A 26,734-nucleotide genomic window follows, 5' to 3' on the forward strand; every position below is an offset into this window, starting at 1 on the left:
GGTCTTTCATAATGCACCTATGCTCTCCGTTATAGGCATCCGTCCAGTGCTTAATTTGTAAAAGAATGATTACCATTCCCCAAAGCTCTTCCCACAGAAGGTGCAATTAAATGTGTGTCGAATAACAAGGCGGTTAATCTTAAATCCACCTCATGCATCTTTAATCCACTGTCAGACGCTCCCTGCCCCTTTATCTCACTCTCGCAGGTTACTGCTTTATCCCTTTGTGACAGTTTTTCCATTCTTCTCTTCCTCCGCCTTCCCGTTTTGTGTATTTTCCTTCTCTTGCTCTCAGTAAATGTCTAATGCAGAAAAACAACTCCCGGTCCCCAAAAATGAGTGTTGATTGCCCCCACCTGTAAACACCAAATTAAGCACTGCATATGTACGTCTTCACCATTCCCTATAATGCCTGCATGCTGATTGAGGAGAGTGCTCAGTTCGTGCCCCTCATCTTTAATCATAAAGGATTAAATAATCCCGCCTCAGTATAGAGGAAACAGGAGACAGACAACTCAACAATAAGTATAACCAACCAAAAGCAATAGGACCGCACTCTTGGAACTGACGTTCTATCCACATAAGATGTAGAAATAACAACCTTTCTGAGTGGTCCTTTTCAGTCACACCTCCTTACACCTTAACATTCTGCACGCCTGCCCCGCGATGAATGCTGGTAGTCTGAGACCCATGCGAATAACGTTCAATTCCATCACGTGGGGATGTTCCTGCATGCGAGAGCCAGACGTGAGTACCTCAGCATGACTGGCACCTTTACATGTTATATTGATCACTAGGGAGGGAGAATGCTTTTGGATATTACCAGGGCTTTAGGTGGGCTGGGACATGCCCGTGCTCAGCACCGGCAATTCAAAAAAAGGGGATGTATGACGTTACAACGCAGGCTATTACAACGCCTGCCTTTACAACGTGGTTTTTACATCGCATACCTTTACAACGCATAGCGCTTAGAGGTGCTGGATAGTGAAAGGTTTAACTTTCTATTCCAACTCCAGTCCCCGTGGACACTAGGGAAGGAGTTGGATAGAAAATTAAACTTATTCCCTATCCTAGAGCGCCCCCCAGCACAATGCGTTGTAATGGTTTGCGTTGTAATGACCGCGTTGTAATGGTAGTGCGTTGTAAAAGTTTCTTTGTAAAGGCTGTTTACCAAAAAGGGGAGATGCTGAAATGGGTCCCTATCTGGCTCTCCATTTTTGCCCTCACCCTCATGATAAAAAAAAGATATATCTTAACTCTGCAGCAGTACCACCCTTCACTGTCTTTGATGTAACTTCAAAGAGTCTTGTTATAGTTCTACCACAGTTTCTCACCGGTTTGCAACTGAAGCATTTTCAATATTATATTCTACAAAGCCATTGTTGTTGCTTATTAATGTTATGCATCTAACAACCAATTGCAAATCCAATAGTACTGGTTTATTGTAGATTTAATGTTACTTGCTGTAATATATATCTGGATATAATGACAGAAGTAGCAAAATACCCTTCGGGCCACACTAAGCTAAGCATAGATTTTCAGCGTATTCGCTTTTAAGCCACGCCCTTAATTACATTGACCACGCCCCTTTGAGAGAATACCCGTTTTTTTCATGATACTTAAAGACCTAGATATTACTTACTTGAATGTGTGCCTTTATTGAATATGGAAAGTTCTCGAAGGTGTACTTATCAGATCTCCGCTGGCGCATCTTAAAGAGCTGTGCACCTCTGTTGCTGAGCAAGGACAATTCCTCCAGCATGATGTCCTGAGGGATGCTCATCTTTTTTCCAAGGTCCAAGCCATTTGACTCTGCAACACAACACAGACCAACAAACTCAGTGCCCACAGGCATGTCTCGAGTTTCAGAGATTTCTTTTTCTAAAATGATTGTTAAGGATGATTTTTATTTTGGATTTATGGCAATGATACAGTAGCCTCATGCAGATAGACACAAGCATGCCACACTATGACAGGCCATAGGCAAAAGCTTTGATCCTAATTCTCTTAGTATTGCATACATCAAGATTAAGATTTAATCAGCAACCAGAGGTGTATTAATTTGCAGTGTGTACACACAAATAGAGCCTGATGAGGGTGTTGTGGACAGGTTACTTCATCACAAACGTGATAGATATTATCAAGCAGTTTGTGAGGTCCAGGCGCACAGCAGATATTTCAATAATTTTTACAAAAGCGCTTCTCAAAGTCCAATTTCTACCCCGTAACACACTTGGCCGTTTTTTTTTCAAAGTCTTTTGAATACTGTTTTGGTTGTTGATCTTTTTTTAGGTTTTACTTATATGAAATGAGCAACTATGCATAATTAGAGGCATGCAGTAAATAAATGAATCGCTATGCGTTTGCGTGGACGTAAATACAAAACAAGGTCCACTTTCACTAAAGCATTCCAAGTAAAACTGTCAAGAACAGAACCTTGCCCATGAATGTATAAAATAAAATTGAAAGTCATAGATGTGTTCATATTTATATACTTTTTTTAAAACATACAAAAAATCTGAAAGTTTATTTATCATTTCCAGCCAACTCTCAAACTCCCACTCTCTGTATTGAAGCTTTCATCAATACAAATATAGCTCACAATGGTATGGTGACAATTTAAAGTTGCTAACCTGATAATACATAAAAATATATTTTTTCATTTGATAACTTTATTTCGGTCAAAGACCATAAAAGCACAGATAAAATATGTACACAGATAATAAAAATATAAATAGAGTTTTTAAGATAAGACATTATTAAATTGGAAGTTATCAAGAAGTGGCCATCACAGTAAGAAAGAATAAAAAAAAATAGACAGTTAGTTAAGCAAAGAAGTCCTTCTTCGCCACATTCCATGTAGAAAGCGGAAAACCGAGAAGACAATGGCGGGAGAGGTGTCATAGGTTAGGATCCTGCAGGCCTGGGCACATTGGCTTAATCCCAAGTTTTTGCACAACGGTACCAACCAGCATCTACGTATACTGCTATACGCCGGGCAAAATAACAGAATGTGAACAATGTCCTCTTTAGTACAATTGCATGCTGGGCAGGAACCATCCTCTTTCCCTGACCAAGAGAGAGTCAGTGCCCCAATGGGTAAGCAGCCGTGCCTTAATTGGGTGTATAGTTTCCTCGCTAGCGGTGTCTGTATTAGGTCTAAGAATTCTTCCCTCTGAGGCGCCAGCTTGACCTGTAAGAACTCTTTCGTAAGCCTTCCCATAACTGCCGCACTACACAGAAGACTTAGGTTAAAATGTCTCACAATGGCCACCAGTTCTTTCCTCTGGACCGCCGCACAGCTCACCTCAGGGGACTCCACAATTGGGGGAGGCCAATTTGTTGGGCAAGAGTTTTGATGTGCTGTAACCACCGTATACGCTTGCCTTTCAGGGTAGCCCAGACCATTGAGAATTCCGCTCTGTAGTCCTCGAGCTCTGGAACAGTCCAGAGCCTTCTCCAGTACAGAAGCGGACGTGCTGAGAGTAGTTCAGTGATGGGCTCGATTTCCATGTCCAATCGCAAGGGTATCAATGGAGTGCTCTGGGGGAGACCCACCAAGTTCCTCATAAAGGCCTGCTCCACTTTCAGTAGGCTATGTGTGTTCGTATGGCCCCAGAGCTCCGCTCCGTATGTTGCAGCAGGTCTTGCCTGAACCCCATAGATCTCAAGAGCAAGGGAAACTGGTCTGAAGATGGTTGACTTATGGAACTTGCAAATACCCCCAGTGATCTGCGAAAGTCTCAGGGTGGAACTAGCAACCTGGGGGCCCCAGGTGAAGTCTTCGTAATATATTGAACAGGCCATTATGTGACTTATTATCTTTGATCATTATTTTGAGCATATAATTGACATACAGAACACCTGTGATGTCACCAGAAAAAGTAATCGCACAACTTGGTCAATATTCTCTGAATGCTGAAAAAACTTAAAATGGAGGAAGGTACATAAAAACATTTTAGGCAATGATCAAAAGACCACACACACTTTGGCCAATCGGCCCATCACGTGACGTAGTTATGTTACTGTCCTGTCTGCCTGTTGTCTTAACAAGGTACCTACCTTCTAAACCATATTTGTAAAACAAGGGGCAATCCAGTAAACCTGGAACCTGGGTAGTAGAGTCATATAGGAAACAATGGTACCTGAAGGGGGCAGTGTGACCTCAACTTCCATGGAAACCTAGTGAATAATTATCAATAGATTGGTTTTACTAAGCAGAATATATTTTATTTTATTACTCAACATTTGGAATCTTATGAAGAGAAATCATGGTACTATGTTAAAATATACATTCAAAATTAGAGAGGTGTTACCAAATGACGCAACAATGCAATGAAAGTGAAATAAGTAAGTAAGAAGTTTGTTTATGGGATTATAAAGTACATGGCTACCAGAGGGCTTCCCAGTGCTACAGAGAAGAGGCAGTAGGTAGAGGTAGGGAATCATGGGAACAACCAACTTTTACGTTTTTTCCTGAAGCACCGTTCATTTGTAGCCAGTCTCAGTCCTGGGATCATTGAATTCCAGAGCTTTGGGACCTGGTGTGAAAAGGATCTCCCACCCCATCTTGATTTCTTTATCTTTGGTATGTTCATCAGGAAATCAGATGAGGACCCAAGGGACCTATTCGGGACATATGGGGAGACAAGGGATTTTATCAGGGCAGGACCTCTACCAGGGCCGGACTGGGAACCACAACCGGCCCTGGCAAAGTACTCGTCCGGCCCCCCCTTTTCCCCCGGGGGGTTGTGGGTGCCGCTGAGCTCTTTGCCGGGGCTGGTTTTCGGAGGTTTTTGTTACAGGGCCGATTTTGCAGCTATGCTGCAAAAACGGCCCTGTAACAAAAACGGCCCCCAGGGGCCCAAACCCTCCCCCCCCCCCCCTTCCTCCCCCCCCCACCACCTCCCCCCCCACCACCTGTGCGGCGCACCGGGGGATTTCCCATTGCCCACTATAGCCAGTCTGGCCCTGACCCTTTCTTCAGAGAGGATCTCACTGTTCCTGTCTGGGGATCTTCAGGAGCATCCTAGCTATAGTATTTTGTCAACCTGTAGCCTGTTGATCACATACTTAGGAGACCCTAGATACAGGGAATTTCCGTAGTCCAGTCGCAAGACCACTAGAGCCTGGACCACCGTCTTCGGAGCCTGTTCTGGTATTAGGTCTATGATCTTTCGGATCATCCGTAGTATACCTAAACAGGTTGCCGATAATTTTTTCGCTTGTGTTTCCATGGAGAGATTCTGGTCTAGCCACATCCCCAAGTTTTTTATGGATGACTTAGGTGCAGGGTAGACCCCAACCCCTTGGCCAACTGATCCAGGCCCATGGACCTGGTCCATTGCCCAGGAACATCAGCTCTGTTTTGTTGCCATTCAGTTTTAGGATACAGTTAGCCAACCAATTTACTATTTTTTCCATGCATGGTACCAGCTGCAGATGGTTCAAATTCATCTCTTCTGACACTGAGACCACTAGCTGAGTGTCATCAGCATAGGATATAATTGACAAGCCATACTCTTGTACGATATGTGCTAGAGGACTCAGATAAATGTTGAACATGGTCGGGCTGAGTGCTGAGCCCTGAGGTTCTCCGTAAGGGGCTGGGAGAGTCTCTGAGAGGATGGCCGATTCCATACACTGGAACAATCTGTCTCTGAGGAAAGTGGCAAGCCATTGATCAGCTTTATCCTAGATCCCTATCTCTCTGAGTCTATGTATTAAGATCTTGTGATCCAGCGTATCAAAATCTGCACTAAGATCCAAAAGTAGAATCGCAACGGCTCTCCCCTGGTCAAATATCATTTTCAATTTCTCAGTAATCACTAGGAGGGCCGGCTCTGTGCTATGTTCTGTGTGAAACCCCATCTGAGTCTGGTGCAGGATTTTATTCTCCTCCAGGAACTGAGAGATGATGCTATTAACATGTTTCTCTGAGACAGAAGTGTGCTAGTGCTATACAATATATACATAAATAGTGACTGTGGAGGATGCGCAGTTGTTTGATCTAAAATCTAACATAGAGTTGCAGGTACCTGAATTACAAAAACAGTACAGTGCAGTACTATAATGTCAATGTTTCGACCCCTTGAGGTTATTTGTACAGGGTGACTATTAGGATGAAGAATGGGAAATACCTATTAGGTAGTACTCATGCAGCAAATGACAAACAGTACATTCAGGAATGGATCCACTAAGGATATGGTCTTGAAATCCAGAAGAATTAAATAAAGCCTCCTATGGTTATTGGATAATTCTGTGGGAGAGGGGTCTAACCAAGTTCCATGGACTGCAACGAAATTGTCAGCCACGTTATGACACTTCCTGAGCATACGCATAAAAAAATCTATCACAATCTCCCAGGTGGTGAGATGTGTCTGAAGGTTTCTGGCTGTATTCTCCAGGTATGATAACCCACATGGAGTGAACACAGTGTTAGCCCAAAAACAATTTGGATGGCCTGCATCAATCTAATTGTAGAGCATTTCATATGAATAGGAATTGTGTGAATGCTAATGAAAGCTTAGCATTGCCATACACATTCGATCTGCTTGTACCTTCTAAATGAGTTCCATCCATATATCTTATCATCTGGTTCTCCTGACTCAGTGCAGACCCCTCACCAGTACATGTTGCTGCTGATAGCTCAAAATAGCCATAGGGCTTTGGAGTATTAGACCCTGCAAAATCAAGAGCAACTCTGTTTACATTTATTTTTTGAATTAATTGAAGTTAATGTTTGAATTAATTTAAACTACCATGTCTGCTTGAGGCATGTAACACTGAGCTTATGCAATTTTGCATTTGTCTTTGATCATTCTTTAAAAATTACTTCCTGAATAAAAGATTATCCCTATATTCTGCCAAGTGTAAAATTATAATAGTTGGGAAGTCTTATATGCCAATGAAACTATATGATTCAACAATAGTCAGTTGACACAGGTCATAGAACTGTAATCTGTAGGTATGAGACTGAATAATAGAGTTCATTTATCAGCTCAGCTAGAAAAAAGTGGCATAGATATGCAGAATTTTTCATATGCACTTTCACTATACAATAACAGAATGGAAGGAAGTCCTTGTTACTCCTGTTATTGTTCATCAGTTCAAGGTGATGTCTAGTGCTCTTTATGGAGACAAATCTCGGGGTATGTGGATCTGTAGTCCTCTTGTAATCACTCAGAATATTAGGAAGATAAGCACTCTACCCAATTCTACACCCTTATTGATGTTACGAAAAAAGTCAGGAAGCAAAAGTGGCTCCTTATTGGGCATTAAAACCTTTAAGATTTTGATCTGATCTGTTGTTCAACCCAAAGGCCATAGTGTTTCAGATGGAATTGCAGGACATAATGGTACTGAACCATGCTGTGAAACTACCTTGGTTATCAAATATTCATAATTCATTTGTAAGTCTGTATTTGAATCAATATTGGTTGGTACCTAAAGACATAACCAAATCTTTCGGGAATTAAATGATGACTTTTTTGCCATCAGTATTATGATATTGAAAATGACAACACAATAATGCATTTGAATATAAGTTCCACTTAGAGACAACACAAATTCTTCCAGGTAGAGAGGAATATGCAGAGCTCTGGTCTATACAATGATTATACTTAAAATTGCATTTGGGAATTCTTCTCAGTTCACAAGACAGGTTAGGACACAAGGGATCCAAGAGCTGGAAAGGGAGGAACCAGACGTTTGGGTGTGCACATAAACGTATTTCTGGAGGCAGAAAATGCACAAAATCTACTGTAAGTGATTGGTTTTCTGGTTTTGATTAATAGATTACTATAGGTGTGCTGAAAGATCACATTCTGAACTCTGACAGCCTCACATCTTGAGCTAGACAAAGAAAAGAAGCCAGCATAAATTACATTTAGTTAATAATTATGATTGTAAAAGATTGTTGATGCCAGAAACATGTTGTGCCTGACCACTTTGAAAATCCTGCTGGAACCTTCAGCAGCCTTGAAGCTTGACTGAACATGTCGCCCTTGTATCCATAAAACCTTTGCTTTGGGATACAAAGGAATGAGAGATGGGAGACCCTTAGCCAGTAGTGCCTGGTTTGGGACAGTCCAGTGCTGCACTGTATCATCAACAATGTGACAATTGTTCAACTGACCTTTTAATGAAGGTTATAGTTTTGTCTTCTGAGGATCACTGAGAGAATATCTGAAACAAAAATATTGTGTGGACAGAATATGTTGTCAAAAATAGTGAGGACTAAAATATTAAGAAGGTAAGTGCACATAGATAAGTATTGTTTTACTATTCTTAACTCCACATCTACGTACCTTGAAGATATATATATTGTGAAGGCACATATATTTGGAGTTATATATAGTAAACTTTGCTTACCTATAGATAATTTCCTTCACGCTATTTTTGTCCTCAATATTATTGACACATTCTTTTGTTCACACTATATTTTTTCTCCAAAATGTTGTCTAAATGCTGTCTTCCAATGTGATCAACACCCCAGAGTTACATAGAAGCATACTAGATGCTCTCCTTCTGCTATTTGCATCTTCATTCCTAATGTGAACACACAAGAAGAGTGAGGGGCATATTTCAAAGCATGCCAAACTTCACATACAGGAGGCTTGGCACTGTTTGCTGTTAGAGAATGAGTAGTCCCAGAGTATTTTCATTCGTGGAGTGTGTGCGATAAACTAAACTTGCCCACCATAAACCATGCAAATGTCATTTGGGAATGCGCAGTTAGCAAAAGGAAACAATTATTTTTAAACTGAGCAGTAGAGCTCTGGCATGCAGTCATTGGCGAGGACTGGATCCAGCTTGCCCTGAGGGGAGGTGAGAGGTGATACCAGGCACAAGCCAGGCGCCAATGCGATGAGCACCCTCAGTCACTATTAGTGTGTCTCGGGTAAGCCAGCTCATACCTCTATGGCAAAAAGGAAGTTTAGAGTTTACAGTGACACTGATGGGCATATGTACAAGGGGATTGCGCCACCAAAACGTCACTTTTTTCAACGTTCCAGTGGCCGCTTTGTAAATATGGTCCCCTTTCACGCAGGTATCTGTGTGGAAAGAGGCGTGCAATGGGTGTTTCTGTAGGTGTTCCACCACACCACCTATTGCTTTTTGATGCTTCCTCAGATTTACAAGGATCTGTAAATCTAAGGCAGCGCCAAAAACTAATGCCAGGCAAAAGCAGGCATTAGAATTGCGCAATGAAAAGAAATACTTTTATTTTCCCTCGCTTTTCCTTTTTGTATGTGTGCTGCTGCATTCTGCAGCACACACAGAAGTAGCAATTCGCCATTATTGATTGTTTATGTGCAGGGAGGGACACCTTCCTGCGCATAAACAATCATCCTTGCAATGCAGGCACCCTTGCACTGCGACGCAAGGGTGTCTGTATTGGTGCTAGGATGTTCTTTTTAGCTCCAGCACAATGGAAAACACAAATGTGCGCTGTATTCTTGTAAATACGGTGCATCCCTGCGTTTTTTAAATTACACAGCATGGCAATGCAAAATTTATTTCAGCGCTGCGCCATTTCCTTGTACATAAGCCCCTAGGATGTCTGTTCTTCCTTACATGAAGACACTTTTCTGTCCCGAGCAGCACTCAGCCCTTCAACAAACGTCCACACCTTCCTTATATTACATGGGCTTCCTTCCCATCTTTCCCATGGGTCTTCACCATCCATATGTGAAAACACTTGATATACCAGCGCCATTACAAAAGGAATTCTGGGACAGTATTCCTCCTCTGTGTGCACATTGCTGGTGGAATTTGTCTTCAAAAAGTTCCACGTAAGTATAGTGTCCATAAAACTCCCTCTCAAGTACTGATAGTCTCTTAAAAAAAGAACTGTCTGAGATAGTATGAGGGTCGAATTCATGATCGGGAATAGAAATCAAATCCTTCACAGCCAATCAGCCTACAGATTATAGATTAGGTAGATAGCAAATGGGATCAAAGACATGATTGAATTAACTCAATTTTCTATCATACAGAGCAGACAGTAAAGGGGCACCGGTAGACAAGCAGGTTCACTAATATGACAATTTTGCTAATGAAAATCTTAAGCCTGTTTTACTTTAGTCAACACAGCATCCGACGATGGTACAGAAAACTGTAAAAAGATAGACTTAGTAACTTTCTTCCTCCTCACCCATTTCATCCTCAACTCCAGCAAGCTAGAACTTCCTGTGTTGGTAGAGTTCATAGTGAATGTGCCATGGGAGCTGCTGTCTGATGCAGTGGTTCACTTGTGAAAAAAATAAGTGCAGGGCATAGAGCTTTGATTTGAAGCCTATCGCCAGTGCTGCAGAATGCTGGGTTGGCTGAATGCCAAGGCTGTCTAGTTTTGATTTCAATCTCATGGATCTTTCTTCCACTACCTTAGAATTGCCATCTCCTTAACTCACTCTTTGATGTGCTTTTCATCACTGCTTTCCCACTTTGTGTCTGATTCCCTATCTGTCCCAATTTACCTTATTCCACCAATTTCTTCTTTCTTCTCTCTTCTTCAAGGTCAAAGGCTGAAGATGAAAACTAAGTCTTGGTTCCAATAAATAAATAATAAACAAAAAGACCTGCTTGAAGAGGGCAAAAACCAATTCCCTTTCTAAAACTGGTGGCGGGGGGCTACAACCTCAACCCACTTTCTGGTTACATCCAATTACCAGTCTTGTTATTTGTGAGTGGAGGGCGACCTGATTAATGTCTTCCCTCCTGAGCTCCTTATCGTGATTTCCAATAAATAAATGCCAGTGCAAAGACCTGCAACTTCTGACACAAATTAAGTACTGATGAGGAGCTAAGCCAGAACTTGCAAAGAAGCTAATTGAACGATTTAGAACATGTGTTTATGCTTCCATACATATAAACCTCTGTACTCTTTCTAAAATGCACTAAAGTGACCACCGTGGTCACAAGGATGATGAGATATCATACAAAGGAAACACAGAAATGTGCATTTCCAGAACCTGGATATTTCAAACTAGAGGGAGGGGGGTAGCCGTTTCATTGAACAGTAGGGCTGATGAACTGTTTCTAAACTGCGTCATGCAGACAGGATAACATTGTATTACCGAGGGAATATCCTTGAAACTGGGAAACAAAGCTTGCTAGCTTGTAGCAACATGCAGCAATTCAGAAAATAACATTTGCTCCGCTTAGATGTGACAGAGAATCTGAACAAGTTGGTTATAAAACATTTGTAGCATTGTGTTACAAAATGGCGGCTAGCCAAGTTCTTAGTGCGTAAATCTACCCACGCAGAATGCCCATCAGCTGTTAGGGCGCGCCATTCTTTCACAGCAGTTGTTCATCTGAAAATAGCTTCCAAATGAATGAGACCCACAAAAGGGTTAGTTACCATGTGTGTGTGGGCTGTGAAACACTCCAGCAGATTATTTAAGGGTCATCCACCCTGCGGAGGAGACAAGGACCTTTAGCGGACTAAAAGTGTGGATTAGGTAATGTTAGGGAGGGCGGGGAGGAGAACACGGCTGAAGTTACAGGTTTGCAGAGCTGTACCAGATCCCTGGACGCCCTTCACAATGGCGGCGGCTTGTTGCTTCCTCTCCTTCATCAGGTCGCTGTGTGATAACATTGTGCGCGTTCCCCGGGCTCTTCCTCCCCTGTGGCGGGAAACAAAACAAGGAAGACATCTCAGGCTGTGAAGCTGCTACAGTCACGTGCTTTCTGATATTGCGATTGATAACTCTTTCTTTTCCTCAGGAACATTTGCCAACTTCTATTTCCTATTAATTTAATATATGTGTTTGATTTAATGTCCTTCTGAGATTATCCCAAACTAATTTACCACTGAGCATGCTTCCCACCTCCAAATAGTCAAAATATTCTGGGTCGGACTGCCTAAAGTGTTTGGGATGTGCAATTTTGCACAGAGATGCTTTGAACACGACTGTACACCTTATAACGATGTGTTATTGTGTACCATTTTTTTGTGTCTGTCAGTGCTCTTTTATCTCAACAGACATAGGGCTCCATATTTTGTCAAAACAGGAAACATAAGATGTTTGATGCCACAAAACATCACTAACCTCAACAAAAATAAATAGAGCAAAAATGACCTCTGCGGTGCTATTTAGTACCGAAGTATTTGCTGTTTGGGTGAGTGTTTTGCTCGGTCTCTTTTTGTGGTAGTCAACACAGTTTTGCAGCAACAACAAATCATTGTTAGCACACCCAGGCAATTTATGTCATCCAGATCACAGACTGTAAGTAGATATTAGAACACTGTTGGATTGCTGCAATCTATCTTGCTCTCTGCTGTATACACAAAGCAAGAACAGTGACCTTCGGAGAGAGATCTTTCTCCTTTGCCGGGGCCAGACTGTGACTACCCCCCCATATTCCATGTGAGCTGAAACTAAGCAGGCCTTCGCCAGGAAACTGCTAAAGATCTTTATCCAAAATGTCATCATCTATGACCCATATCTTCCTTCTGTGTGGACTATGAAGTTCAATTTTGGAATTTAGTGGCAATTCGGTATGTTTCTCTCTGTATTTATGAAATGGGTTTTTATCTAATGTAAATATGAATGCTATGTAATGCTTGTTTTACATTTGTATGTGCTTTTATGGATTCTTGAAACTGAAACCGAATAAAGCTTCTAAAAAAAAAATGAAGTTCAATCAAATCATGTTCAGGTTAAATTTTTAACTATAGCGCCATGAAAAGTGACATATGTACGCTTTAAAAATTACATTAACAGAACAATAGGATCTAAAAAAAAAAGGACCTTTGCAGTGGTGAAATGGAACATATGAGCCCCGGGTGGAAATACTGCTTGGCAGAATACTCTTTTTTTTTTTTACTGTTGCCAGAACTGGACTGGTAACAGAGATGTTCCAACCAGCCCACACTTTAGGAGGTAGCCACCCCTAGAACAGGGGTGCTGGAGGCTTCATTATTCTCCGGTGGAAGCTGATTCAGCTCAGAAAGCAGCCTCCCAGTTAGAAGCCCGCCCGGAAAATGGCAGAGTTGCAGAATGGCCAGTTTAACCCAGACTGGTGCTTGCTGTGGCAAACGTATGTTTTTACTAAGAACTTACGATGCCTTGCATAAAAAAAGAAAATGTATAGAGCCAAAATGAAACGGGCATTGGCAAAGCCAATAGTTTTGCCATGGTCTCACCGCCTATTGACTTTGGGCAGTTTGTTTTGTTTTGTCATGTTTTTTGCAAAACGCTATTGTTGAGGAAGATGCCAGGCCCCCATCAATCTAAAAAAAAAAACTAAAAAAACAACAACATTAAGGAGTAGGAAAAACACGTTGATCTAAAAAAGTCACAAATTGAAAAAGGAGGCTCTGGCACTGAAGGGAATTTATTTGTGTGTGGATGACCTTCTAAAAGGGCTGAGTGGCGTCACTCACACTGAAGTTAGCCAGTGGCTGCTGAAGTGGGTTGCATTGCCCCATGCTGTACACTGTAGCGCAGAGGTCTTCAAACTAGGGGGTGGGCCCTCCTAGGGCTCAAGTGATCCGCCGGGGGTGTGCCAGACTCTGGCCAAAACACGCATCATGCTGATAACAGTGCTTTCTTTTTCTTTCACCCTTTAGAAGAACAAAATGTGCAACAGTAAGCCTCTCTGTAATGGGCCATCACTAACATCTTTAGCCATTTGTAGCCTGGCTGGCAGTACCTGTCAAAAGGAAAGGAACTCCAAATATTCTACAAAGCCCCACCCCTATTTCTAATAATCGCACTGTGGATACTTTTACACGTTAGTAAGTCCTGCCTGACCGGAATAGTATGCTTGGCAATCATGTATTTGATTGCATTTAAAACAGTAACAGAACTTAACTGCAATGTTTAAAAATGTGTAGACATATTTACACATTGCCAATTTAATAGAATTGTGAAAAATTCTGAGGGAGCCACCAATGATTTTTTTTTTCCCATCGAGGGCGCTGCATCAAAAAGTTTGAAGACCACTTCTGTAGAGGTTAGATGAAAAATGTGAATGGCACAATAACAGATCAATGGATGAAGAGGGCTGGCTGAAAACCCCTATAAGTAGGTATTTTGTACATATATTTTTAGTAAACTCAAAAGGTCTTGGCTAACACCAGATCTAAAAATGCCTATTGAAACCAATAGATACTATCCCAGTGCCTAATTTGATCCAGTAGTTTCCGGTGCTGGCACTAGCATTTAATTGTCAGCACCGGTGCCAGTGACAGTCTGCCACAAGATGGTGCTGTCTGGCTAATTTAGAGATTACCACAACAATGGTTAATTATTAACTCAATATGCATTAAAAATGAATATTACCACTCGCCCAAGCCATTCTTATAGCTTTGGGACCTGAAATAGTCAGGACTGTCACAGTTGTAGGATTGTGAATGTTAGTACTTGTGTTTTTACTATCATTGGGGGCTCTGTCATGGCAATGTGTGTTACAATGTGCAGTGGCCTCCTGACGAGAGCCCTGGTCCTTATGTTTTTTGCAAACTAAGCACTGATACGATCTGAGGCCAATAACTAGTTTCAAGCTGCAATGGTAATCAACTGGAATGTACTGAAGAAGGCATCCATTTTATGCCCAAAACCCATGTGCTGCCAGACCCTGGTGACACCATTTGTAACGACACAACTGGACACTTCACCATAGATAATGCCATCTTTGTTTTTTTATTATTTCGGTTCAAAGATCCCGCCGTCTTCATCCTGCTGTGGTTGTTCCAGTACTTGCACAGTGACAAACAGCCTTCCTGTCGCTGCCTGACTCAGAAACCCCCAGCTGCTGTCCCCTTCACTGTCCAAGCACCCTCTGCTTCTCGTCAAACATCCTGCACTTTGATCTAAGCCAGGAAAGATGCCCAGAAGCCGGCAGCTGTTGCCATGGCAACAGAATCCGAAGTAAACACCCTCTCAAACGCCCTTTCGCCAACCTCAAGAAGCATATTAGTGTAATAGAAAGCGTAAATAAGTTTAAATACGGGTCCTCTAAAAGGGCCTTTTTGCACTTCGGCTGTTACAGCCGCGAGGGGATCATTTTTTCCTTCGTCTAAGTGACAGATGACAAGAGCAAGGATTAAATAATAAACATCACGAACAATGCACTCACCTTACACCTGAGGCGGGCCCCTTTCTGGAGAGGTGCTGTCACTGTGAGCTTGTTGCGGTTGCAGGTGCTTGTTTAGCCTCAGCCCGGAGGGTCTGCACGGCGCCCTGAGAGAAGACCAACTGGGGGGCTTAGCCTCGCCACAAAGCCTGGCGGCCGCATGACATCAGGCAGTTAAATATAGAAGCAAACACTGTCTGTTCATATCTCCCTGGCTTATGGGGCTGACAGAAAGAGCTTCTCCTCAGAGACTTGACTCAAGGATGAGGCATGGCCTGGCTTCCTGCAGAAAGGATGCAGGGGACTGGCCATTTCATTGGGGGAGGGAGGTGAAAGGGTCCTGGCAAGGCTGGTCTGTGGTACAAAGTGCGAACTCTCAACCAAACTTTCGGCTGAAAGTAGGGGATTCGTCAGCCTGCACTGCGATTGGCTGCGGGGTGTCTCCACTGTGTGAAATGGAGGGAAGACTAAAGACAGATGTTGAGCGACACCTTCAACGACCTATAGTGCATCAAAGTGAGACTTGGTGTTACAGCTCATCCAGACATGGGCCGATTGACCTTTACAGAAATGGGAGCACTCGCTCTCAGTTTTATATAGCGGGAACTCGACCCAAGAGCCTTAAAGCGCTTTAAATGAGCACCAGATTACTATAGACAAGGTCAGATTCTTTTTTTTAGGCACATGGAAATTAAGGGGAATATTTTTTAAAAAGGCACGCAACGTAGCGCAGTGTAGTATTCCTGGTGGGGCTCACCCTTTGGGCTTACCTACCTTTGATACCTGTGCTTGTTACTTACTTCCATCTAAGATTGTAACAATAAAGCACTCATCTTAAGAATACCTGTGGCCCATTGGACTTATTACACGCAGCCTTCTGCAAGGCTGCGCTTCGTTGCGCAACAGGGAGTGTGCAGTGGAGCGCCATATCTTCAGAAATATGTCTCTCTCCTCCCCTTTCCCTTTATGCTGGTGCTGATTTCAGCTGCCTTGCGCCTCGCACACACCTTAGCGCTGCAGCGCTAGGGTGTGTGCATAAGTGTAGCATAGGTTTTGTACAGGAAGGGTACCCTTCCTGTACAAAGTACTATGCTAGGCACGATGCAAAGCTTTTCCCAATTTGCATACGTGTTGCACAGTACAGCACGCATGCAAAGTCGAAAAAGCACAGAGAAATGAAAGCATTTCTCCTGTTAGCACCTCCTTTAAAAGGGCGTTAACTTTTGGTGCAAAACCATATCTACAAATCATTGTAACTATGGTTTTGCGTCATAAGGCATGGGTGGGTGCATGGGAACGCCCATGTACCACCCATGTAGCTTCCCTCGGCACCAAGTAACGTGAAGCACCGCAAGCTGCTTTGCACTACTTAGAGGGTGCTTTCCAGAATGAAAATAGCTAAAACAAAAATTTGCGCTGGTTAGCTTCACTTTTGTGACGCTACACCAGCGCAAAAGGTTTGATAATCTCCCCCTTAGGTATTTGCCCAGAATCACAGGATGATGAGCCGAAGCTCGGACTCGCACCTTGTTCCCTAATCAGTAACTCTGGCCATTAAGACACATCTCCTCGAGTCAGTCCTATCCGGCATGTGTAACACTGTATTCATTCCTACAAGCCTTCCAGAGGAGCTGGACTTTAGTGACACTGCTTGATGTTCCCTGGGACTACTATGCAATCGATGCCATCAGTGATTAAAAATAAAATATATGTGCTTGGTCTCCAAATATTTCATATCATCCAGTAGCCGCCAAATTCTGGTGTTTGCCGAAAACCAAGGCTTTCATTTCACCTCATTCTCTTTCATCTTCCACCTTCCACTTGTAGTTTCTTTATCTCAATCTTGAAGGTTGTGTATCATTCCTGTGGCAGAGTGTTTTATTAATTTAAAAAATCAAGTTTATTTACATGCTTTTAAGTTAGAATAATTTGACTTCCAAATTCATTTACTGGGCTTTTGTCTGTTTGTACTAACAGCTGAAGAAAACATGTCTTTAAAAAATTGAAAGAGCATTCTTTTTAGCTGCATGTCTGTTCCTCTTCTGTGTTTTTCCTGTTCATAAAATAGTCGAAATGGGTTTCATTTCATGTTGTTGTTTTCTTGTACTATATCAATCAAAGTGCCTTAGGAGGGAGCTAAGTCTAGATGCTCTCGTATGTTGCAATAATCAAGGCTGATGGTGACTGCTGCCACAACTGTATTTCTATTGATTTTAATGAGGCTTATTGTTTAGTTTGCTTCAATAGTGCAATGTAATTTCCCTTGTCTGTATGTTAAAGGTAATTATTATGTATTAATTTTTTAGACAGTCCCAATAAGTAGTTTGTTTAATGTTGCACAATATGTGTGATGTTGATTTGTTTATGTCATGTATCTTTGCTAGAATGCCCCTATGATACCACTTCACTTTATGTTGAGAATGTTGTATTCCACTTCTCTGAAACTATCAAATGCGCCTTTTATGGGATGTGTGCCAGACCTTTCGTACACTTTTCATACACCTACATGATACATCATGCTCAAGATTCTTCGCTTCTTTTAATGAAGGCAAACTCTGTGATAGTCTGTTTATATGATTTATGCTTACAAGGTCTTTCCTTGCTTTCGTACCAAGTAGTCCATATGTCGGACTGTTATCTGACTTTATAATTGTTAGATTTTTGCTTTTGAACTGATGGTTTCCATGGTAGAGTGTCTGCTGATTTATTGATTTCCCTTATACAATGACCTCTTGCAGTTGGCTTTATCTTTATGCATTATTGATGCTGATTTGAATCTGAATAAATAACTACTTTTTACCGTCTTTGATGATTCATAATTTTGAATAAAGGATAATGGTTTGACTTTGAATACTGTTCTGCAAAGGTGTTCTTTATTTGCACTAGTACCACCCACCTTTGGGACTCAGACAGCACGATTCTGTGCATTGCCCTTTAAATTTATTGGTGCAAAGTGACGACACCTGCGTTTGCAATTTGCCATGATGTCCCTTCTTTCTCATCTCCCCCTTTCTGCCTAACCTGCCTCCTTTAATTGTACCCTGACTCAAATCTGATGATGGAGAATTCGTTTGGGCCTCCAAAAGAGAGTGTGGTGCCCATCACCTGCATCCACCAGCACAAATTAAGCACCGATGCAGCTCATATCTGGATAATTTGTTTTATTGAGATGAGTTCTCTTTAATTTATTGCCGATAACTAGGGTGTCACATTAGGCTTTCGGTGTTGCCTACTACTTTGTGAATCTCTTTATCCACACTATTTGGAGATATAGAGCCCCATTAGGATGGCGGGCGGATCGCCTCCGCTGGGCCAGCGGTAGCCACCGCTGGCCTGGCGGGTGAGATCCGCCCACCATCCTCCCATTAAAGACCCCCTCCATATTACCATGGCGGGCGGCCCGAGGTGGTCAGAAAGACTGTCCGCCGCGTGTCCGCCCGGTCGAGAAGTTGACTGGGCGGAAAGGGTTTAATATGGTGGCGGTGTCTGAAAGACACCACCAGCCATATTACAATGTGGCCCTCTGCAATGTTAAAAATGCGGGTTGCACCCGCCAGTGTGGGGGGCGCATCCTAATGGGATGTGTGGGACCACCGCTAGCAATGCAGACGGTCCCATTTCCCACTGGTATGGCGGGCAGACAAAGTACGCCCGCCATACTAATGTGCCCCATATCATGAACGCTCAACCTATCATTTGGTCATAAAAACATGTGAATACTTCTCACCTAAAAGTTAGTGGTTGGTGCAGAGCACCTGTCTCCTCCTGGTCTTGTGCTGTTGATACAGGAAGAAGATGGCTGATGTTTAGTGCAGGAATCCAAATAGTTTAATCTATAGAGCACAAATGCATTATTGAATGTAATGATAGTTCATAATAATGAATCAATGGGGAATTAGTCATCGGTCCTGTGTTTGATGTGGAGTCATGAATTGTATTGTCTTTTTAGGAAAACCAGGAGCAATGGTATGTAAGAGAAACAAAGAACCATAAAGTAAACATTACCATTCTGATCATACATTAAGAACCTCATTATAATGACCCAGTAATGTATCTGGTAATTCCACCCCAAGGAATCATAACTGTGGGGTGTGGGTGAAATTATTGACCAATTACAGTGTAGCCCTTAGGGTCTTCGGAGAAATTAGAAATGACCCAGGGAATCGGGAATACTATACCTGATTCCTTAAGTAATTCCTCATTTTCCCATTATTTACTCCCTGCTTGGAACAGGTAAAACCTTACAAGCAAAAAATCAGTAAGTCTGCAGTTAATCTACAGATCTTGTACTTCCGATGGGGTGAGTAATAGTGTGGTCTAGTAATTCTTTATTGTAGTGATTATAAAACCATTCACAAAATAACACGTTTATAGATAAAACATAATTAGCAGGCCTGGTGTACAAAAGCACAAGAAAATGAATCACAACCACAAAATATCGAGACAATAAAAAAATTAAAACACAGTTCAAATTAAATAAATAATTCAATTTGAAAAAATTCAAAAACATCATAAAACATTTATTGACTCTACCTAATCACGCAATGGCTAGCCTAAGAAAGAAGACCATTCCAGATCTGTTTATTAATACTGGTGCTAAAATAATACATAGTAGAATCATTAACTATTTTTCACCCTGGTTCTCCAGAAATTAATTATAAAATTTTTCTCCGAACATTAGGGGGCCGATTCCGATCCTAGAAAAAGCGCTCCGATTAGCCGTACGGATCGTTTTTCCCGTCCGAATTGTACCTTGCAACGTCCCCCGTACGTTCGACGAAGTACGATTCGTACCAGGAGCAGGACTCCGTACGAATCGTACAAAGACCATACGACTCGATTCTCCGCACAATTCTCCCTCGGTACACGCTGTACGCGACATCTGTACGGATTGTGGCTTCTTTTTCCGACCCGTCAAGTATGATTCGTGTCGGGTACGCACCGTACGACTCTTTTCCTACGAGAGCTGAAATCAGCCGTAAAAGCAGAGTACGCCTCGAAACAGGTACGGAATGCCCCCCCTGGGTACGGCGCGTACCCCCCATGATCGCAGATGTACGGCGCATATCCCTGCGATCATGGGGGGTACGCGCCGTACCCCGTGATCGCGGGATACGGCGCGTACCCCTCATGATCGCAGGGGTACGCACCGTACCCTGCGTTCATGGGGGGTACGCACCGTACGGGGTGTATGTGATTGTGCGCTTTTCCGTACGAATTGCCCTTACCTGACGTGGACAGTACGATTCGCATCCTGGTTCCCCGGTCCGGATAGTACTCGTCGGGTCGTACGGCGTGTGTACGAGTCGTACGGTTCACAGTTTCAGCCTTGCAATACGTACGGATCGTGATGATTCGGACGGATTCACGGGATGCGGATCATTCTACGCGACTCGGACGGACGGGTACGATTCGTATGGAGAGGGCTCCGGATACGAATCGTACGGACGTTTTTTTACCAGGATCGGAATCGGTCCCCTAGTGTGTATGGGTGGGCTCAACGCTGTTAGCTAGCGGAGCACTTTTTCTAAGGGATCTAAAGTTTAAATTTCCTGCAGGTTTTTTATTAAATTTTGTTATTTACATTATTCAGGATACCTTCGGCAAGGTTAAAAAGTTTAAAAAGAAGTCCTTTTGGATATATAATGCACCCCAACATCTAAGGTTGACATGTTTTGGCCATTGTAATCGCCTTAAAAGGTCACTTGGCGTTCTTCAGGGCCACTTTAGATAAGATCCCTAAATGTTTTATCTCTGCCCAACACTATTTGTGTAGGCTAATTAACCATGACAATTTCACATGATTTACATAATGCATGCCAATACAAACTATATTAAGGGAACTTCCCTAAATATATTTAATCTGAAACAATAAGCAAAAAAGATCTTGGTTACCAATTTTTCACACACTGTCTTATTGGGAGATAATCACTCATAAAATTCAGCTTGCCAGATTAGAGGTATATGTGTTCATGCAACTTTGGTCGCTATCATCACTACTGGTGCAGACCCGCTACCCAAGTGCTAAGGGTAGAACACTGATAAAATATCACGTAAGTGCTGAACATTCTTGTGTTGCACATCATGCAAAATAATCATTTATTAGGACCTACATTCATCACGTATATTTAAGGCACCATAGGATCTTACGAATGGGTGGACTCTGTAGTCACACTCCACAAGGATATCTTTTGATAATTAGTCTTCTTAAAATTGGTTATCCGAAGAATGCTCTGAATGGACAAATTATTATGGAAGATTCAATGCTCCCCTGTAACTTACTTTGTCATGGAATTTTGCCTGCCAGCATTCAGAGAGAATTCTTCTAAGCCCTGTATATTGAAATGCTTCTGTATGTGGAGAGGTAAAAGACAATCTTCCTGGTCACATGGTGCATCCGAGTACGTACGGCATCACTGCGCTATGGGAGGTTTTTTCTATATGGGAGGTGTAGGTTTGACAAAACAACATAGTTCGCTGATAAACACACAGCACAATAGGAGGGTTTTTCTTTCTTTTTTTTACATGAGTTTATGGGTAGCTTACTCAGATCTGTACTATTTCAGAGAGAAGGGTTTTCTCTGCCTTTTACATAAGTTATTGGATCATGTTATATTATCCATGATGCATCAATATTTTAATCCCTCTGTAACAGCAATCAGTTTTATTCATTGAGGTGTCAGATTCCCACGCTTACTAACCTCAAACTGCATTATTGAACACTACTATTTTGAAAGTATTTTGAGATCACATAATGCTATGACAACCTATTGCTTCTTTACTTGATGGCTCTGACTACCCCCATTAATAGTTTACATTTCCCTCTGAGCCGTCCTGATTTCCCTCTGAACCATCCTTGATATACTTCATCCATGTAGTCTGACCTTTTTATCTTATTCTTTTCTTCTCAGGGACACTCTGTCGTAGAGTATTTATTTTGTTGAATGACCATCACTAGCCTATGCCAGTCATCTAAATCGTCCATAATATATTTCATTAGTGTGGTCTGTCGTTTTCAACTCATACCCATAAGGCACAGTTGGTCACCAATGAGTAATATGTTTCCCCATAGCATGTTATCATTCAGACCTTGTTTGTGGGCTGACAATCTACAGATACAGCATTATTCTTTCTTGAACTGGATTCTCTCTGTATTATTGACATTGCTGTCCAACAAGTTATTAATTGCACAGCTCCCAGTTTGAAAGGCAGGCCATCTTCATGATCCAAAAAATCTGGCCAATCCGCTGCATATATAGAAGACTGTAGTGGTGTCAAGATACTTCCCATTTCAACCCATTGACAATGTAAATTTTGGGAGAAAGTCTTTTACCAAAATAAACTATACTTGCTTTCAACTGTCAGTGTATAATGTTATTGAAATGCAGTAACATCCTGTCAATGCCCCAGGATGCTAATTTTGTTCAGAAGCAATTCCTGTCTATTTTGTCAAAAGCAGTAGAATACTCAACAAAAGCAGACAAACACAGGGAAGCCAACTACTGTAAAGCTGCAATATTAACAAAAGTGGAACCATTAACACAGACACCAGTTTCTGGGAACTTTAACAGTTCTTTTTTATGAGCCCACTCTGAAAGTATACCACAACAAAAACACAGCAAATAACTTGCCATCAGAATTTAAAAGAGAAAATAAGGAATATTTTTTGGGGTCAGATGCCGATGAAGTGGCTGTAATATGGAGCTCTTCCATGAGGATGGAGTTATCCTAACTTTATAAACATTAGCGAAAAACATAGTTAAGATATGGCTTCAGCATGTAGAGTTATCTTTCAAAACGGTTATTGGTATATTGAGACAAACAATTATGTTTTATAAGAGGCAAGGTATTGTGCAATCTAAAAACATCAGTTATCAACTCATTTGGGTCACTTAAAATTTTAATTTTGATCAGTGGAATACAATTTTAAGATACATTGTTCAAAATTCCAAATGCAGTTCTGAAGTTGTTCTTATCAAAACCCTCCTAAACCCTAAAATGTCTTAAATCCCTTGATTCAGTACTTTCAAACAGATCGCCCCACATATTTCCAAATTTATGGATTTTTTATCATGTACAATGAAATTAATAGGGAATATAATTATTGCTCATATACTTCTAGCATAAAGTTACATGACTCTAAGGATGCCAAGTAGTCGTAAAAGTAACTATTCCATTGAATTACCATTCTATTATTATTAATAAGAGGTCGAATAATGTAGTTTTGTTTTACACTTATACATTGAGTGATCACAGTTAAAAGCTAAACAATTGTGGGTTAGGAAGTTCAAGAATATGCAAATCAAAACATCAATGGAATAATAGTAGTAGTTGCCAGCCCCATCGGAATTAAAGTGAAAAATATAATGATAATGAAGTTGTTTAGAAGAGAACTCTTTTCACTTCTTTACCAGATTTGCTGCCAATCCCTAGCCACAGCGGTAGTCCCGGACTGCTGGAAAATGGCCGCGGACTCCCCTTTATTGAAGAAGCCATCACTGGATCCTCATAATCCAGCTAATTACAGGCCCATTTCCTTGCTACCCTACCCGATCAAGATCATGGAAAGGATAGTAACTAAATACTTCTCCAAGTTTGTCGAAGATAATCAGCTTCTGGATGAGGTCCAATTTTGGTTTCGCCCGGTACATGGAACCGAGACTGCTCTAGTAGTGGTCCTGGACGACTTGAGAATGCGGGCCGACAGTGGTCAGGCAGCCTTTTTAGTGCTGCTTGACATGTCGGCCGCATTCGACACGGTTAATCACCGGACCTTGATCAGGAGGTTGGAGGAACTGGGTATTGTGGGTAAGGCTCGAGATTGGATTCAGTCCTACCTTTCAGATAGGCAGCAGGCAGTTTTCTTGCCTCCTTTCTGTTCAGAGTACAGCAAGGTTGAACAAGGGGTTTCTCAGGGCTTGGCTATTACCCCGATCTTGTTTAATCTTTATCTCCGCCCCCTCATTGCTCTGATTAAATCGTTTGGTATTAATGTTGTCAACTATGCTGACGACACTCAGCTGGTCTTCTCTTTTGAGGGCAATAATGCAGTGTCTTTAGAAAAGTTTCATGACTGCTTATTCCAAACTGCAGGCTGGCTAAAACGGAATTCTTTACAATTCAATGTAGATAAAACGAAAGTCTTGTGTTGCATGACGGGTCGCATTCAGCGTCCTCTGACCTCTGCCTTCTGACTTCTGGCAAGCACCAACTAATAATTCTGTATTTCCTTCTAAAACAGTGGGCAACCTGGGGGTTAGGATGGATAGTAACCTCCAGCTAGGCTCCCAGGTGAACAAAACGGTCTGTACATGTATGGCTCTACTTTGAGCCTTGCGTAAGATTCTCCAGTTTCTGCCCATAGCTACTAGACCCCATTGTGCTAATTAGAATCGATTATTGCAATGCTCTGCTCCTGGGTGCTCCTGTCTCTCTGCTTAAGATGCTGCAGAGAGTGCAAAATATGGCAGCCAAACTCGCATTAACCTCATCGCTGCTGTTGATATTTTCCCCCTGTGCTGGGCCCCAATGATAATGGGTGTGGTCGTGATGGAACCATTCCGTCATCAGCACAGCTCAACCGTGTCTGATGACGGAATTGTTCCGTCACCAGCATCGAAGGGGTTAAACCAACCCTGGGACTCGTCACCGTCCACATCCCTTAAAGATCTTCATTGGTTGCCAGTTGTACAAAGGGTACAATTTAAGGCAGTACATAAAACTGGGCCAATGGCACTTTAGAGGAAATTTGTCTAGTATGCGCTGGACAGATCTTTGCGCTCTTCCTCTGCAAACTTTATCTGTGTTCCTCATGTTAAGAAAGTGCGCACAGGTGGTAGGTCCTTTAGTTTCACTGCCTCTAGACTTTGGAACGCCCTCCCTGTGAAGCTTCGACAATTGAACACCTTGTCTGCATTCAGGAAGGAACTGAAAACTAGCCTGTTCCCTAGAGATTAGGTCTGCCTTTTTGCTCTGTTGCTCTGGAATCTAAGCGCCAGGATACCCTTGGGGTGATAGCTGCGCGTTATAAATGAACTTTACATTACATTACATTACACAATGATGTCTTTAGTGGCTAATGTGTTTGAAAATCCATATATATTTTTGTGAGGGAAACCGTAACCTTTTTTGTTATGATTTGGTCCAATTTCTATACTGTTAGAATTGGGGGTCCATACTTGGTAGGGTCACGGCCTCTGACCAACTAGGGACCCTTTCCTCTAGTCAAGGCAAGGTGGGTGTACGTCAAAAGATAATCCCTGCTCACCCCCTTGGTAGCTTGGCAGAGCAGACAGGCTTATCTCCAGGGCAATGTGTAAAGTATTTGCGTCAACACTCACAGTAATTAGAGGGAACACCTCAAACGAACACCACACTGGTATAATATAAAAATCATATTTTTATATGCTCTTAGGCAGACTTAAAAAAACGGACATAAACCAACATAAAATAGTCTTCTTAAAACAAAAGTGTTCTCCTTGTGGAAAGTGTTCTTACACGGTAAAAGGAGTCTATTGCCAAAAACTTGGGCACCTCAGTATCCCCCACGAGCAGTCTTTGATGGCCAGAGGACTGCCACTCTCTTCAGGGGGATCCGGTGGTTAGAGGCACAGAAGAATGCACTGCCCCGTGACTGGCCATTCCCGGGGGCTACTGAGCTGGAGTTGACAACGGTAGAGTCCTCCCACCCGGTACCGCCCTTCACTCTGGTGCCAGTACGAGGGTGCAGGGAGGAGTTTGGCAGTAGAAGATTCCCTCGCCGGGTGACACGGGCGAGGCACACACACCGGGCCTCCCTCTCCCCCCCCAGGTGGACGCGCTCGCACTCGTCCCACACTCGAGCATTACCTGGGGGGGTGGGGGGGAAAGCTGCAGGCTGCTCGGCTCCCGGGTCTCGGGGGGGGGGGGGCGGTATTCCTCCTCGCTCGCTGGGCCAATCCACGCTCCTTCTCGGGGTGAGGCAGGAGCCGCCAGCCAATCCCTGCACGGCTTTAGGGAATCCCAGCAGTGAGGTCAGAGCCCACGGACCAATCGCAGCGCGGCGGGGACGACGAGCCACTCTCCCCGCACGGCGATCTTCTCCGTGCAATTCCTCGGCGGGGGGGCCCCTCTGGACCTCGCGGCTCTAGTGGTGGAGGTCAGGGGTCCTCAGCGCTTGGGGGAAGGCACGGCCAGACAGGCCCCGTGGCCGCAGCGGTGATCTTTGGCCAAACAGGCACCAGGGGGAGAGCGGGCCGGCAAGGCACACGCCGCTCTTGTTCTCCTCCGGTGCAGCTGCAAGAAAGGGTGATCTTCCCGCTCTGAAGACAGCAGAGCGGTGCAGGTCAAAACGGCAGGAATTTGATGGCCCTGATTCCTGGGATCAGTAGGCTAGCTCGACTTCTAGCCCTTGGAGAGTCCTTCTTGTAGGAGGGGGACAAAGCACACAGCACAGTCCCAACGGTCCCTCTTAGGCAGGACAAGACAAGACAGCAGGTCAGCTTCCAGACACACAGCAATGGTAGCACTGTTCCTGGGGTCTTCTTACGGTGTCCTCTTCAGCAGGGCGTCTCCTCTTCGGTCAGAAGTAGTATGATTCTAAGGTACACGGGTCTTTCCTTTATACAGAAAAGTGTCTTTGATGCCTTTGAGGTTTTGCGATTTA

The 26,734-nt window shown here is 42.8% G+C and overlaps 1 protein-coding gene across 2 annotated transcripts in view; it reads right to left on the bottom strand.

Moving 5' to 3' along the window:
* MYOZ2 (myozenin 2) overlaps positions 1-15,388 on the bottom strand; it is a 210,812-nt gene extending 195,424 nt beyond the window's left edge. The window contains exons 1-3 of one of the 2 annotated variants that reach the window (XM_086961442.1): positions 15,094-15,386; positions 11,530-11,633; positions 1,643-1,812 (exon numbers count right to left, since the gene is read on the bottom strand). In XM_086961442.1, coding sequence (XP_086817568.1) covers positions 1,643-1,812; positions 11,530-11,605 — 246 coding nt within the window. In that variant the 5' untranslated portion in view covers positions 11,606-11,633; positions 15,094-15,386. Of the gene's footprint in view, positions 1-1,642; positions 1,813-11,529; positions 11,634-15,093 lie in introns of both variants that reach the window. The other variant, XM_086961443.1, reaches the window with a different exon arrangement.
* Positions 15,389-26,734: the final 11,346 nt, after the last annotated feature.

The sequence above is a fragment of the Lissotriton vulgaris genome, chromosome 3_1, assembly GCF_964263255.1.
Source record: "Lissotriton vulgaris chromosome 3_1, aLisVul1.2, whole genome shotgun sequence".
NCBI lineage: Eukaryota > Metazoa > Chordata > Amphibia > Caudata > Salamandridae > Lissotriton > Lissotriton vulgaris.